The following is a 13,363-nucleotide window of genomic DNA, read 5'->3' as shown; positions in this document are numbered from 1 at the left end:
GTAGTACCTACCTATTCATGTTACAAGGTAACTAGATTTCTTGATCTCATGTGATTTGTATGTTTGTACCACATGACTTCATGTTGCTTCATTTTAAGGACAATTGTGTTGGGAGATGTATTAAAGTTTGGGTTAAATGCACATACTAGTCAATAGCTACATGTTTGAGGCTGATTTAATCTTGTGAAAAAATTATGAATCTTACCCATTACTCAATCCAATTATTTGACCTGGATAAATATTACAAATATGGTTATAGTATGTATAACTAGGTGTCCAAAATATTTTGACACTTTGTTGTGAATGGTAATGTCTAACATGATCTTTACTTTGTTGTGAATGGTAATGTATAACATCATCATTTGGTATAACTAGGTATCATATGTTTATGTTGTCTTTTTTTCCTTCTCTTCTCTTCATTTATGTTGCCTCAAAATATAATCTTTAATCGTTGTGTATACAAGATTGTAATTCACACTGACTAGTATTGTTAGGTCTCCGGTTAATAATTATGTTAAAATCTTTTGCATCCAAGCAAGATAGATAAATAATCTGTTTCAACAACTTTCTAGTCGATTTTGAAATAAAACTGTGAACTTTGCCAATTGTAATTGTTAAATTGACGAATCAATACATATCGAAATCCATCTGTGTGATAATAAAACATATAGTGTTCTACCTATGAAGCTGTTTACTTTTGCGGGAATAATGTATTCTTGCTACTTCCATTTCTTAAACATCTACAATTTGATAAGAAAATTATTATTGTAGTTTAATTGATATCATGTCGTGATAAATACGAAAAATGATAATTTTCGTATGTTGATGGCATTTATGTTTTGAGATAGCACTGAGTTAAAAGTATTTCTATGTTTAGTAATGATTTTATTGATAATCGCATAAAATAAAGAAAAAGGGGTGGATGTTTGTTAGGTTTTCTATGCATCAAATACACTCTAAAACTAGGCAGCGGAAAAATCGAAACAACGATATACCTAAGTGTACATGCATCCTATGGATCTATGGCTTCATGCTAATTATATCAACCCTAAAAAACTAAAACATAAGTAAGAAAACATACCTCTTATGTAGCCCGTGATCTCCATGCTTGAGATCTTGAACCTCCATGAAGTTGCTTGGATGAAAGGACCCAAACTAGAATCCCTCTAATGGTATCACACCCAATGACACCAAAGAGTGGAATAAAAATAACTAGGAGAAGGGTCAATTTCACAAACCCAAAGGGGTTAGAAATCATCCCTAAGAGGGAGAGGAAGAAGGGTTGGCAAATACTTCAAGCCAAGGTGCAAGGAGGAATGAAATCCCTAAAGCCCTATTTTTAGCCTTGGATGCCTCCTTAGGTTTAGTAATCCTTCCCATGTGGGATGGAGGCCTAAACACGAAATTTCACTCCTTTCCCATGTGGGATGGAGTAATTTTCATCCAACCCTTATTCCATAAGGGTTCTGGAACATTCCTGATTAACCAACTATCGATTAATGAACATTCAACCCTTTAATTAATTAAACTATTAATTAATTTCCAAAATATATTTCCAATTAATTTCTAATTAATTATTAACCATAATAATTAATAAACTAATTTCTCCTTTATTTATGCTACTCAATTTGGGTCTTGAGGGTAACCCAAAAGGACCCTGCTATTATTAGAAATATTACCAATAGTTAATGACCTTGGACACTATTCCAACAGTCTCCCACTTGAACAAGTCATCAACTATACGAGGACTAATATTTCTCCAATAGTCAACAAAGAGTTAGCCATCCAATGCAACTACTGAACTCTTGATCTAATCAAGATTCAACCCTTAGATAAGTGATCAACTATCCCTTTGTTCTATGATATCTTTATGAATCCGGGACATGGACAATGGTCAATCTCAAGAATTCAAGATTATGTTTCCCGATATAGATTTGTGACGATTGCATCTGACTACTAAATTGAACACATCAATTCCACTCAAGGCTCGACCAAGCACTTTAGATGTTAGCACCAAGTCATCGAGGGGTTTATAGATATCGCTTCTCCTATTAAGGCAGAAAGAACGAATAAACTTTAACTACATAGTTTTTGTCTATTTCATCATATCACACATGGACATATCCTTTATAACTACCAATTACAGTTAGCATTGGAGTAGTCCAATGCATAACAGAATCATAGAGCAAAACCCCACATGTATCTAGGTTTGAAGAATAAAAAATATTATCGTCTTAGAATTACTCGTGACTGAATCCATTAAGTAATCTCTAAGCATGGGTTGGTCTAATACTTAAATCTCTATTAAGCACTCATGAGTGTTAGCGCAATCTCTTTGCTATGTCCAATCAATATGGACAATCCATTAATACTCATGACAGTCTTGAATCACTACTTACTTCCAAGAGTATGACCGACTGTGGACGTTTGAGTAAATTAATACTCGGGAAGTGGGTTCCAAACATGCAAAAGTGAGAACGCAGTGATAGACTAATTGAAATGACCGAAATCCATCATATATTAAGATCACCACTTAATAATAGCCAAATCAAATTAAAACTTATACTGCTTAAAGTTCTCGGGTTTTAAAACAAACCAAAATAAGAGTGTTTAAGCCAATTCATTTGCAAATCTAATGCCTCTTGACTTTGTCTGACTATCAGACTTGGTCAATGACATGGGCTTAGGAATGGATCGACAAGATTATCTTTTGATATACATATTGACTATGACGTCTTCACATTTGACTCACTATCAAATGTGTTGGTACTTACTGAGTATGTGTAATGTGAGCTTGTATGACTTGGGATCCATACTCGAGGTAAGTTCACCCAATGTCACAAAAAACTTCATAAGGACCATCAATGATTGAATTTCAACAAAGATGTCACTAATGAATCTCTTTCAGCCACATTGTCTTCTTTTCAATTTAACCAACCGCAACATACTCTAAGTTTGCAAATCCACAATGGTGTTATACTTGGTACTCTTCCAAGCTAAAACTTCACCATTCAAAGAAGCACGAAATCCAACTGCAAACGGAATCTTCTCTAGTGTTATGGAAATTAACATCAATGTAACTCTTACAATGATCTCTTCCATACTATCTAGATCATCTCTTTTGTCCTCTAAGCATACTTAAGAATGTTCTTGATCTTGATTCTTTGATTCTTGCCAAATTGAACTAATCCAACTTGTGATGCACGAAGCATACAAGTCATTAGATATGGTGCATGTCATGCCATGTATGATTGATCCCATAGCAGAAGCATGTGGGACACAAATCATTTACTTTAGCTCAATAGTAGAACTAGAACATTAGCGTTGCTCAATGTCATGCCAGCCTAAACTCCTTTTTGAGTTCTGCATATCGAGTTTCCTCAACATTCAATGTACTTTGGCTTAATCCAATGAATCACTTTGATCTATCTCCATAGATCCTTATTATGTACATGTTTTGTATCTCCCATGTATATCATAGTGAAACGATTCTCATAACAAGCCAAGCTTTTACACTTGCTAAGTTAGAATATAGTTTCTTATGAATCGTACATTATCTATGTACAATACACGGACAACTAAAGTGCTCCCACTAGCACTGACATATATATGGCTTATATGTGTTTCTCGAAATTCAAACGCCTTGAACTTTTTTCATTGAAACAAAGATTCCAATTACTCCCACTAGCTTTAACATATATATGGCTTATCTTTATTTCTCGAAATTCAAACTCCTTGAACTTTCTCATTGAAATAATGATCCCACTTGCGAGATGCTTATTTTGGTCCATAAATGAACTTATTAAGCTTACACATCCTTCAAAACCCATCTTGGTTTAATTATGTGTTTGTTCTAATCTATGTTGGTCACGACTTGAAGATCCACTTGCACCTAAGGGTTAAGGTCAATTGCTTGATATACCAAATTACAACATACATGGATTGAATCTCGCTTTCCATTTCCTCCTTCTATGTTGTAGCCTTTAGGGCCTACCATAGCTTCTGATAGCTGGTACACTTTGATTGTTACGTGGATTGAGGGAAAGGACTTAACATTGCGAGTGAAGCACAGAAGCGCACATAAGCTCTCTAGGGTTCGATCGATCAACCCTCCTTTGCTCAAATCGATTTTTACAGCCAGTCGACCAATCATTCCTCCTCTGCTTAAATCAATTTTATTCCCATTTAATTTGTTTATTGAATTTGTATGTTTTTAGCATGTTTTTGGGTTCTGCTGTAATCTGACTAAATTGCCCGTGTAAATAGCAGCACATGACCAAATTTCCCCTGTAAATAGCAACACATATAAAAAATTTGTTTATTGAAAGACATGTTATAGCAATGTACTTTGTAGCAATTCAGATATTTTTTCATACAGTAAAATTTTCAATTCAGTAAAAATTCTTATGCGCATTTTATAGAAGCACTTGTTATAAAAATGTACTTTGTAGCAATTCAGTAAATGTGTCAATCAGTAAAATAGCAATTCTTCACAGAAGCTAAGGATGCTAAATAAATGAAAATTCAATTTTTGTTGGATCTGGTAGCTTAAGGGTAAAATAGCAACAGAGTTCAAGGGTTTTTTTGTGATATATTCCCATATTTTTTTGATTCTTTTTTCTTAGGGTTAGCAAGAAATACCAAAGTACTTTTGATTCTGTTGACCAAATTGCCCATAAAGACCATTTTACAATGCTATAACAGTGAATTTAATGCAACTTCTGGTAGCTTTTTTTTTGCTGAATGATGCTTTTTTGAGAGATGGAACTTTAGATGCTAATTTAGGGACATTAAGTGTCCCTTTCACTATAATATATCCTAACAAAATTCTAAAGTCAACTGTTTTGAAGAAGCATCAGTTTTTTATATTAGATATATATTACCTTTCATGTATTCTTTTAAGTCCTCCTTCAGATATCTTCACCCAATAATTCGGGACCTCCTTGCATTTTTGAAAGAAAATAACCATAGTGACTGCTACACTATCTGGATGATACAGATCAATATGGAAATCTGACACGACATATTCAATAATCTTAGTTGGACCATCATGGCAGTTGGCAAATGTTGGAAGCCCACATGTCATGGACTCCACTACTGTTGACGTAAGGGAAGCCAAGAATATCAATGCAAAATTAGGGGAAAAATTGTCCAGCACCATAACAGAACCTTGCTAGAGCAATAGAAGGCATCATCACGTCCATATTTGAGAAGACTACCAACAAGAACAATGATTTGCATGATCAATTGTTGTGCTCTTTGTGTTGGAAATGAGTGAGCTTGAGCTGGAGTTCAACGATTTACAGGGAGACGCCTAAGAAAGTTGAAGAATTCGATCAACAAGAGTCGTATGCATCAATTTTTCCCTAAATCTATTTATTAAGAATTTAAGATGGATTTTTCATTTGTTGAGTAGATTTGCCTAACTCACCGCCTAAATATGGTAACTCAACTAAAATATGCCAACTCAGCAAAAATATGTTAACTCATATGCTCATCTGAAAGAGCTCGATTAACTTAAATAAAATTGTATAGTGTGTTGTGTTTTTTGTATAACAACGTTAGATGGTGTTTTTGGAAATTGGTAAACGATTTTGAAACCATCATAACTTATTTACCCAAATAAAACGCAATCAAGAAGGAACGTGCTAGGAAAATCAAATTATCCAGAGGTCCAATCGGACATGAATTTTGATCTTAAAACTTATAACACCAAAATAATCACTTCTCAGTAGCAATCAGGTGAAATAAATATCTCGATTATGTGATTTTTATTGATTTGACATCTCAAAATTTGATTAATTGATTATCTAGGGTTTTAAGTCTAGTACTATATCATTTATTTGTGATCCTATGTAATTCTTATTCGTGTTATTGTTTGTTAAATACCAATTTCAACCACAAGTGCGATACAGCCAAGGCGGTCAGAATGGAAACCCTAATTTAAGAACTGCTAAGGAAAATAAAACACACAAGTGTTATTTTGTTGTTTGGATAATTCAATGTTAAGCAACACAAAACATTTTCTATGACAGTTGTAAATGTCATTGTATGTAGAAGTCGTACCTTGTAGTTGTTCACAAACTGTTTGATAGAATGTCTGTATAGGCTTTAATGATTGTTAGTTATTCTAATGAGTTTTCAGTCAAAGAGGCATGAAGAAGTCCAAGCAAGCAAAGGCATCAGAGCATGAAGATGGTGTTGATATGATCAGTAACTTACCAAATCCCATTCTTCACTTGATTGTTTCAAGTCTTCCAACTACTGAAGAAGTAATTCGAACCAGCATATTATCGACACGATGGAGGTATCTATGGAATTTAATTCCATCTATAGACATAGATTCTTCCAGAGGAATGAAATTTGATAGGACCAAATTCAAAAAGTTTGTGTATCACGTTTTAGCAAACAGTACCCTTGGTTTAGACAGTTTTCGTATAAGTTGTTCGGATCTCTACAATATATCTACAGTATATCAGTGGATTCAAGCTGCCGTTTCAAGAAACATCAAACAACTTCACTTGTCGTTTTGCTATGAGGATTTGTTTAAACACATCGAGTTGCCCCATTGTCTGGTGACCTGTGATTCGTTACAGGTATTGCGGGTGTTTTTGTATGAAAAAAGGCGTTTGATTTTGCCTAAGTTTATAGGGTTTCAAACACTTAGGGTTCTCGAGTTGAAAAATGTTGAGTTATACAAAGATTATTTAGTAAAAAGTTTCCTCGAAAGCTTGCCATTACTTGAGGATCTGAGTTTGATTGACTATGCGATAAACAAACTCCAAATTCTATATGTTTCATGTCTTAAGCTCAAGAATCTCATACTCGATAACCGGAATATCTTCTCTTTTGAAGACTTGTATGATGTTGACTTTCTCTGTGATTGCATAAAGATTGTTTGCCCAAAACTGTTGTTTTTTGAGTTTAGAGCTTTTTTAGCTCTTAAGTATATCTTTAGAAGTCTGGGTTTAGTGAAGAAAGCTGTGAATCTGTGATTCATCCTGAAGAGTTTTCCATCTGAATGTATGGACTACATGATTCGGGGAAATTGTTCTTTAGAATCTTTGTCCACCAGTATTTACATCCTCTGTTACTCTCTATGTCCATCAGGTAGTTGCTTAGTCTCAATCTCCATATATAAATCTTAATTTTAGTTGAAAAAGTATATGCAATGTTATTATTATATTTTTTTCTGGCATCTTCAAGTATATATGTGTTGTCATAGTTCATACTCCATACCTTTGTTGAAAATTCTAGACCCCCATTGCATTCATCACCTCTACAGAAAAGGCTCTATCCAACAATTCCTTTATAGTTGTGCACTTTTGCCAAAATAATATAATTAAAAATATGTGATGAAATATTCAGGTGTTCCTGTATCTCTACCTAATCTCAAGACATTGGAGCTAACCATAGGAATTGATATCCCCGTCATTAGTGATTTCATCGGATTTCTCACACGTCTTCCCCATTTGGAGTCTCTCCATTTGATCATTGAAGAGGTATTCTCATATAAATTTCAGATTGTATTTTTATGCTTCAGAATCTTGAAGCACATAGCTCACTTTAGTTAGAATCTTTGCACCTAAACATGAAAACTTTATTTTTATTTCTTTGATGATCTAGAAATATATTTTTTGGGAAGACCGGAAGTTGGATGAAGCCGAAACAAGGGGAATCTTGACTCGCAATCTGAAAAGAGTCGAGTTTCTTCTAATACTAGATTTAGCACGTTGTTTACTAGGGCATGGAAATGCTTGGAGGAAATGATTTTTAGATGGGATTGTGATGAAGCCAAGTTCCATAAGAAGTCATTGGACACGATGGAGGAGGTGTCAAAATTTCACAAAGCTTCCTCAAATGTCAAACTCATTCCTCTTAATGAGATTAGTTATTATCGGTTTTCTGGTAAACCGTAAATAGTACCTTCCTATTCTTATGTCATGGAATGACTGGATTTCTTGGATGCCTTTTGTATTCGTAATTTTGCATCACCTAACTTTATTTTGCTTCATTTTCACTTAGCAACTAGAAAATATTTGATTGATACTTAGGTTATCTAGTTTTGTTCATTTTCTGCTAATGAAACTACTTGTTTGTTTTCGTAACTCTATTTTAATCATTTGTTTGTTTTATTATGATGTTGTCACGATCTAAGGTTAACTGTGTTGGGAGATGTATAAAAGTTTGGGGCTAAATGCACGTACCGGTCAATACTGAATAACAACATATTTGAGGCTAATTTTAATCTTGCAAAAAAAGTGATTGGAGATCAAATTAATATCGATATATTTTTCAAATATCTTTGAATTCTCATATAAAAATAATTTTTGGTTATGTTAAGATGCTGATAAATGATAAATTTGTTTGGTTGTATAATTTTATAAGAGATATAATATTTTTTTTAACGGAAAAGTGGATTATAACCGGTTGCTTGATAAATAAATAAGCAATCCAAACACCCCTTAACTAAATTTAAATTTGATAGGTTTGAATCACAAAAAACAAAACGCAAATCAAGAAGGAACGCGCTATTATAATAAAAAAAGAAGGCGGGAAACAAAATAAATTCGGATATCAAATAGGTCCCTACAGAAGCAACAAATGTCATCCAATATCATGTCATAAGCCCAAGTGTAGAAGTCACTCCCAAAAGCCAACTTGTAAGAGGAGGGGACACTTAGACTTATAAGCCACCAACTTATAGTACTTTCGGCCGATGAACTTTGTTCTTAAAACTTGAAATACACCAAAAATAACCACTGCCCGATTTCAATCTGGTAAAATGAATATCTCGATCATGTTATTTTTATTGATTTTACATCTGATCTGAAATTTGGATTAACTGTTTGTCTTCGGGTTGCTATTTGTGTGTTATTATTGTTTGTTATATACCAATTTCAACCACACGTGAGATACAGCAAGACAGCCAGAATGGTAACACTCATTTTAGAACTGCAAGGAAAATGAAACACACAAGTATTATTATGTTTCATTGATTACACTTTTTTACTGTATGTAGAAGCCGTAGCTTCTTGTTGTTCACAAACTGTTTGATAAAATGTCTGTGTAAGCTTTAACGATTTGTTTGTTATTTGAAATGAATTTTCAGTAAAAGAGGCATGGAATTGACCACGCAATCAAATGCATCAGAGCATGAAGATGGTGTTGATATGATCAGTGACTTACCAGATCCAATCCTTCACTTGATTCTTTCAAGTCTTCCAACTACCGAAGAAGTAATTCGAACCAGCATTTTGTCGACACGATGGAGGTATCTGTGGACTTTAATTTCATCTATCGACATAGATTATTCCAGAGGAATGAAATTTGATAAGTCCAAATTCAAAAAGTTTGTGTATAATGTTTTAGAAAATAATTCCCTTGATTTAGACAGCTTCTCTTTAAGTTGTGCGGATATCTACAGTAGGTGGACAGTATATCAGTGGATTGAAGCTGCCGTTTCGAGAAACATCAAACAACTCCACTTGTCGTTTTCTTCTGAGGATTGGTTTAAACATATCGAGTTGCCCTATTGTCTGGTGACCTGTGATTCGTTACAGGTATTGCGGGTGTTTTTGTATGAACAAAGGCGTTTGATTTTGCCTAATTTTACATGGTTTCAGGCACTTAGGGTTCTCGAGTTGAAAAATGTTGAGTTATACAAAGGTTATTTAGTAAAAAGTTTCCTCGAAAGCTGCCCGTTGCTTGAGGATCTGAGTTTGATAGATTGTGAGATAAACAACCTCAAAGTTCTTTGTATTTCATGTCCGAATCTCAAGAGACTTAGACTTGATAACCGGAATATCTTCTCTTTTGAAGACTTGTATGATGATGACACTCTGTGTGGTTGCATTATGATTGTTTGCCCAAAACTTGTGTTTTTTGAGTTTGGAGCCTTTGTAGCTCCTAAGTATGTGTTTAGAAGTCTGGGTTTAGTGAAGAAAGTTGTGATTCATCCCGAAGAGTTTCCATCTGAATATATGGACTACATGTTTCGGGGAAATTGTTCTTTAGAATCTTTGTCCACCAGTATTTACATCCTCTGTTCATCTCTATTTCCATCAGGTAGTTGCTTATTCTCTCCATGCATAAATCTTCATTTTAGTTAAAAAATATATATGCAATATAATTCGTTTTCCTTTTTGGCATCTTCAAGTATATTTGTGGTATCATAATGTTGAGAATCCTAGATCCCCATAACCCCATGGCTTGAGACACATTGCATTTGATTCATCACCTCTACAGGAAAGGCTCTATCCAAACTATTCCTTAATAGTTTTGCCAAAGAAAAAAAGTTAAAAATCTGTGATGAAATATTCAGGTGTTCCTGTATCTCTACCTAATCTCAAGACATTGGAGCTAACCATAGGAATTGATATCCCCATCATCAGTGATTTCATCGGATTTCTCACACGTCTTCCCCATTTGGAGTCTCTCCATTTGATCATTGAAGAGGTATTCTCATATAAATATGAGATTGTATTTTTATGCATCAGAATCCTGAAGCACATAACTCACTTTAGTTTGAATCTTTGCACCTCAACATGAAAACTTAATCTTTTCTTTTATGATCTAGAATATTTGTTGGGAAGACTGGAAGTTGGATGACGCTGAAACGAAGGGAATCTTGACTCAACATCTGAAAAGAGTCAAGTTTCTTATTTTTTATAAACAACAGCAACAGCAAATACTAGATTTAGCACGTTGTTTACTAGAGCATGGAAATGCATTGGAGGAAATGGTTTTCAGATGGAAATGTGATGAAGCCGAGTTCCATGAGAGGTCTATGGTGACAATGAAGGAGGTATCAAAATTTTCACAAAGCTTCCTCAAATGTCAAACTCATCGTTCTTAATGAAGAGATTAGTTATTACCAGTTTTCTGGTAAACTATAAATATTACCTACCTATTCATATGTTATGGTGGAGTCACTGGATTTCTTGGTCTCATGTTGATGCCTTTTGGATTTGTATTTTTGCATCACCCAACTTCATATTGCTTCATTTTCACTTATCAACTAGAAAATATTCGATTTGGCACACTTTGGTTATCTAGTTTTGTTCATCTTCTGCTAATGAAACTACTTGTTTGTTTTCATAACTCCATTTTAATCAATTGTTTGTTTTATTAATGATTCTGGTTAATGACAGTTGTGTTGGGAGATTTGGGCTCTTTATTGTAAACTGAGTCTATAAAAAATAGCGTGTGTAATTTGTCTTTGATGTTAAACTTGTAACTTTTCAGGGAGAGAGTACCACAATCACCCGAGTAGTTCTCAGGAAATTATCAGATGACATTTCTATGGGTTAATGCGTAGTGTGCATTTAAGTCAAAAATTTGACTATTGACCATTTTTATTAGCCTATACCCTATAAACCAATAGGAATACTTTATAAAAATAATTCATGTTACTACCACATAATTTAAGAAGCCCTTTTAACGAAAAATATTTTTTTATTTTCAAAACTCAAGTCCAAAGCCTCCCAAAACATAAAACAGAGAAAATGACATTTCGCAAATACACCCCACAATAATTTCTGTACGACATAGTATTAAACCCCCCCCCCCCCCCCCCCCCCCCCCCCCCCCCCCAAATACACTTTCCCATATCCTATTTTAAGATTATTATTAAGCCACAACAAGAGTTTCTGTAGATTTCTTGATTTCAGAAGATGCTTTCTTGGAGACTCTTCTTTTACATCTCTTTTCTCTTCCTTCATCAATTCCCATCTGTTCTTGTCTGCATTCTTGACTACAAAATGGAGTGTTCCCTCTGTACGTACCACATGATATGATTAACCCAATATTATTATTTTATAATTAACAAATACCCATTACGAATCTAACAATTAATTAAGGAGCTATCGAAATCAAATGCTACAAAATAATTAATGCATCAACTTATATGTTTGGCTTTTCCCAAAAAACTCAAGAACCTTTGTAAAGTCGGCATTTCTAAACTGGCACTAAAATCAGAAGCAGTTTTGTCATGGTACAATTAGTAATGCACAACGTACAATCTCCCGAAGAACAAATAGAAAAAGGAGAAGTCATCGAAATGAATCATACATACCTGTACATAAAGATGTCACTGTTTTGGCCCAACGGCTTCGAGCAAAGAGTACAAGCTTCAAGAAAATGGGGATCTTCACACCCGGAGTAAGATAGCGAAGCAGACTTCATTGCTGTAAAAAGTCGAGCAAGAAAGGCTTGGGTGGGTGCTAAGATGCGCCTACTGCGTAGGTTAGTATATGTAGGCTAGGAAGGAGCAAGGTTTGCTTTGGTGTGAAGTATTGATTCAGAGAAAGGCGAATATTTATGGAGAGACTATAATTGAGGTGGCGTACAGCATGGAATCTGGATGGTCCCTAATGCATGGTCTCGACACGTGTGACATGGCAAGATGGGCTTTAAAATCACTCTCGTTTTGTAACCCAAGGGGAGTGAATCTTTTCTTTCTAGTACATGATTCATTAATTGCATCTCTTTTTTTACTATTTGGTCCTTCTTTTTGAAACATTAACTTATATACAGATTTCTAGTTTTCATTCTATCTTATTGTCCAATTTTTTTGTACATATAACCCAAGGGATAGTTTTTGCCAAATTTTTTGTGTACATATTGTCTCTTTAAGTCCTCTCTAATTTTTTTAGACCTCTCGGATGTTATTATGGAATTGGTCTCTATCTCTATCTTATGAAAGAGCTTGTTTACATTCTATCTTTTTGTTACTTCATTTATACTAGATCTCATATGAGTATCATTGATGTTGGATGTTGTTTTTATTATAGATGGATAGGCGATGGAGACAACCGATTGGAAGATGGAGATTTGGTGGTCATAAGAGACAGGATTTTGGGGAGTGTGGAGAAATCGATTGACGGTGTGTGTTTGACATAGAATAAGATAAAGAGAGGGAGAGGCGTTGGACGTCATGTGTATCGTCAGGCGGTGGAATACTTCTAGAAGCATAAGAATACATTAACAACTCAACCCCAATCGACAACAAAAGAATATCAGCCATAGGAGCCAAAACCGAAAATCAACGGCTCAAACCTTGACATTGTTCCTAACCCTGGGGGAATTTAAATAAGTATATGAATTATAATTTTAGTCTTTTTGTTTTACTCAAAATCTCAAGTACAAATTTAGTCTCTTTGTTTTACTCAATATCTCAAATACACTTCAAAATTTAAAATTAGACAAAACTGCAAAATGGTTCATTTAAAATGTTCAAACCCTTCAAAAATCGGACCGGGAGTCATTTTCAGCAACTTAGTTTGTTTTTGGGCCTTACCCAAACTAAAAAAAACTATTATACTCATCTTCCTTATTTTTAAGATTTTTTTAAATCTAATAA

General features: G+C 34.3%; 3 protein-coding genes across 4 annotated transcripts; 2 read left to right on the top strand and 1 right to left on the bottom strand.

The window, feature by feature from the left end:
* Positions 1-4,924: 4,924 nt before the first annotated feature.
* Positions 4,925-8,108, top strand: LOC145063532 (putative FBD-associated F-box protein At5g56560). Of its 2 annotated transcripts, XM_079011130.1 has the most exons (4): positions 4,925-5,348; positions 6,146-7,110; positions 7,369-7,502; positions 7,627-8,108. In XM_079011130.1, the coding sequence occupies exon 2, from the start codon at positions 6,156-6,158 to the stop codon at positions 6,993-6,995; it is 840 nt and encodes a 279-aa protein (XP_078867256.1). In that variant the 5' UTR covers positions 4,925-5,348; positions 6,146-6,155; the 3' UTR covers positions 6,996-7,110; positions 7,369-7,502; positions 7,627-8,108. The 2 variants fall into 2 exon arrangements, with proteins under 2 accessions (XP_078867256.1, XP_078867257.1); XM_079011131.1 differs by lacking the exon at positions 4,925-5,348 and having other exon boundaries at positions 5,355-7,110.
* Positions 8,109-9,131: 1,023 nt separating this feature from the next.
* LOC145062602 (F-box/FBD/LRR-repeat protein At5g56420-like) lies at positions 9,132-11,036 on the top strand. The gene is made up of 2 exons (XM_079010183.1): positions 9,132-10,458; positions 10,580-11,036. Exon 1 carries the CDS (start codon positions 9,174-9,176, stop codon positions 10,110-10,112), a length of 939 nt encoding a protein of 312 aa, XP_078866309.1. The 5' UTR covers positions 9,132-9,173; the 3' UTR covers positions 10,113-10,458; positions 10,580-11,036.
* A 557-nt stretch (positions 11,037-11,593) lies between these two features.
* On the bottom strand, positions 11,594-12,301 carry LOC145062470 (FCS-Like Zinc finger 3-like). The gene is made up of 2 exons (XM_079010072.1): positions 12,077-12,301; positions 11,594-11,776 (listed from the first exon to the last, which is right to left on the bottom strand). Exons 1-2 carry the CDS (start codon positions 12,184-12,186, stop codon positions 11,632-11,634), a joined length of 255 nt encoding a protein of 84 aa, XP_078866198.1. The 5' UTR covers positions 12,187-12,301; the 3' UTR covers positions 11,594-11,631.
* Between the last annotated feature and the right edge of the window lie 1,062 nt (positions 12,302-13,363).

The sequence above is a fragment of the Lactuca serriola genome, chromosome 7, assembly GCF_051521515.1.
Source record: "Lactuca serriola cultivar US96UC23 chromosome 7, Lser_US96UC23_V15, whole genome shotgun sequence".
NCBI classification, from domain to species: domain Eukaryota; kingdom Viridiplantae; phylum Streptophyta; class Magnoliopsida; order Asterales; family Asteraceae; genus Lactuca; species Lactuca serriola.
This window is presented reverse-complemented; position numbering and strand designations above follow the sequence as displayed.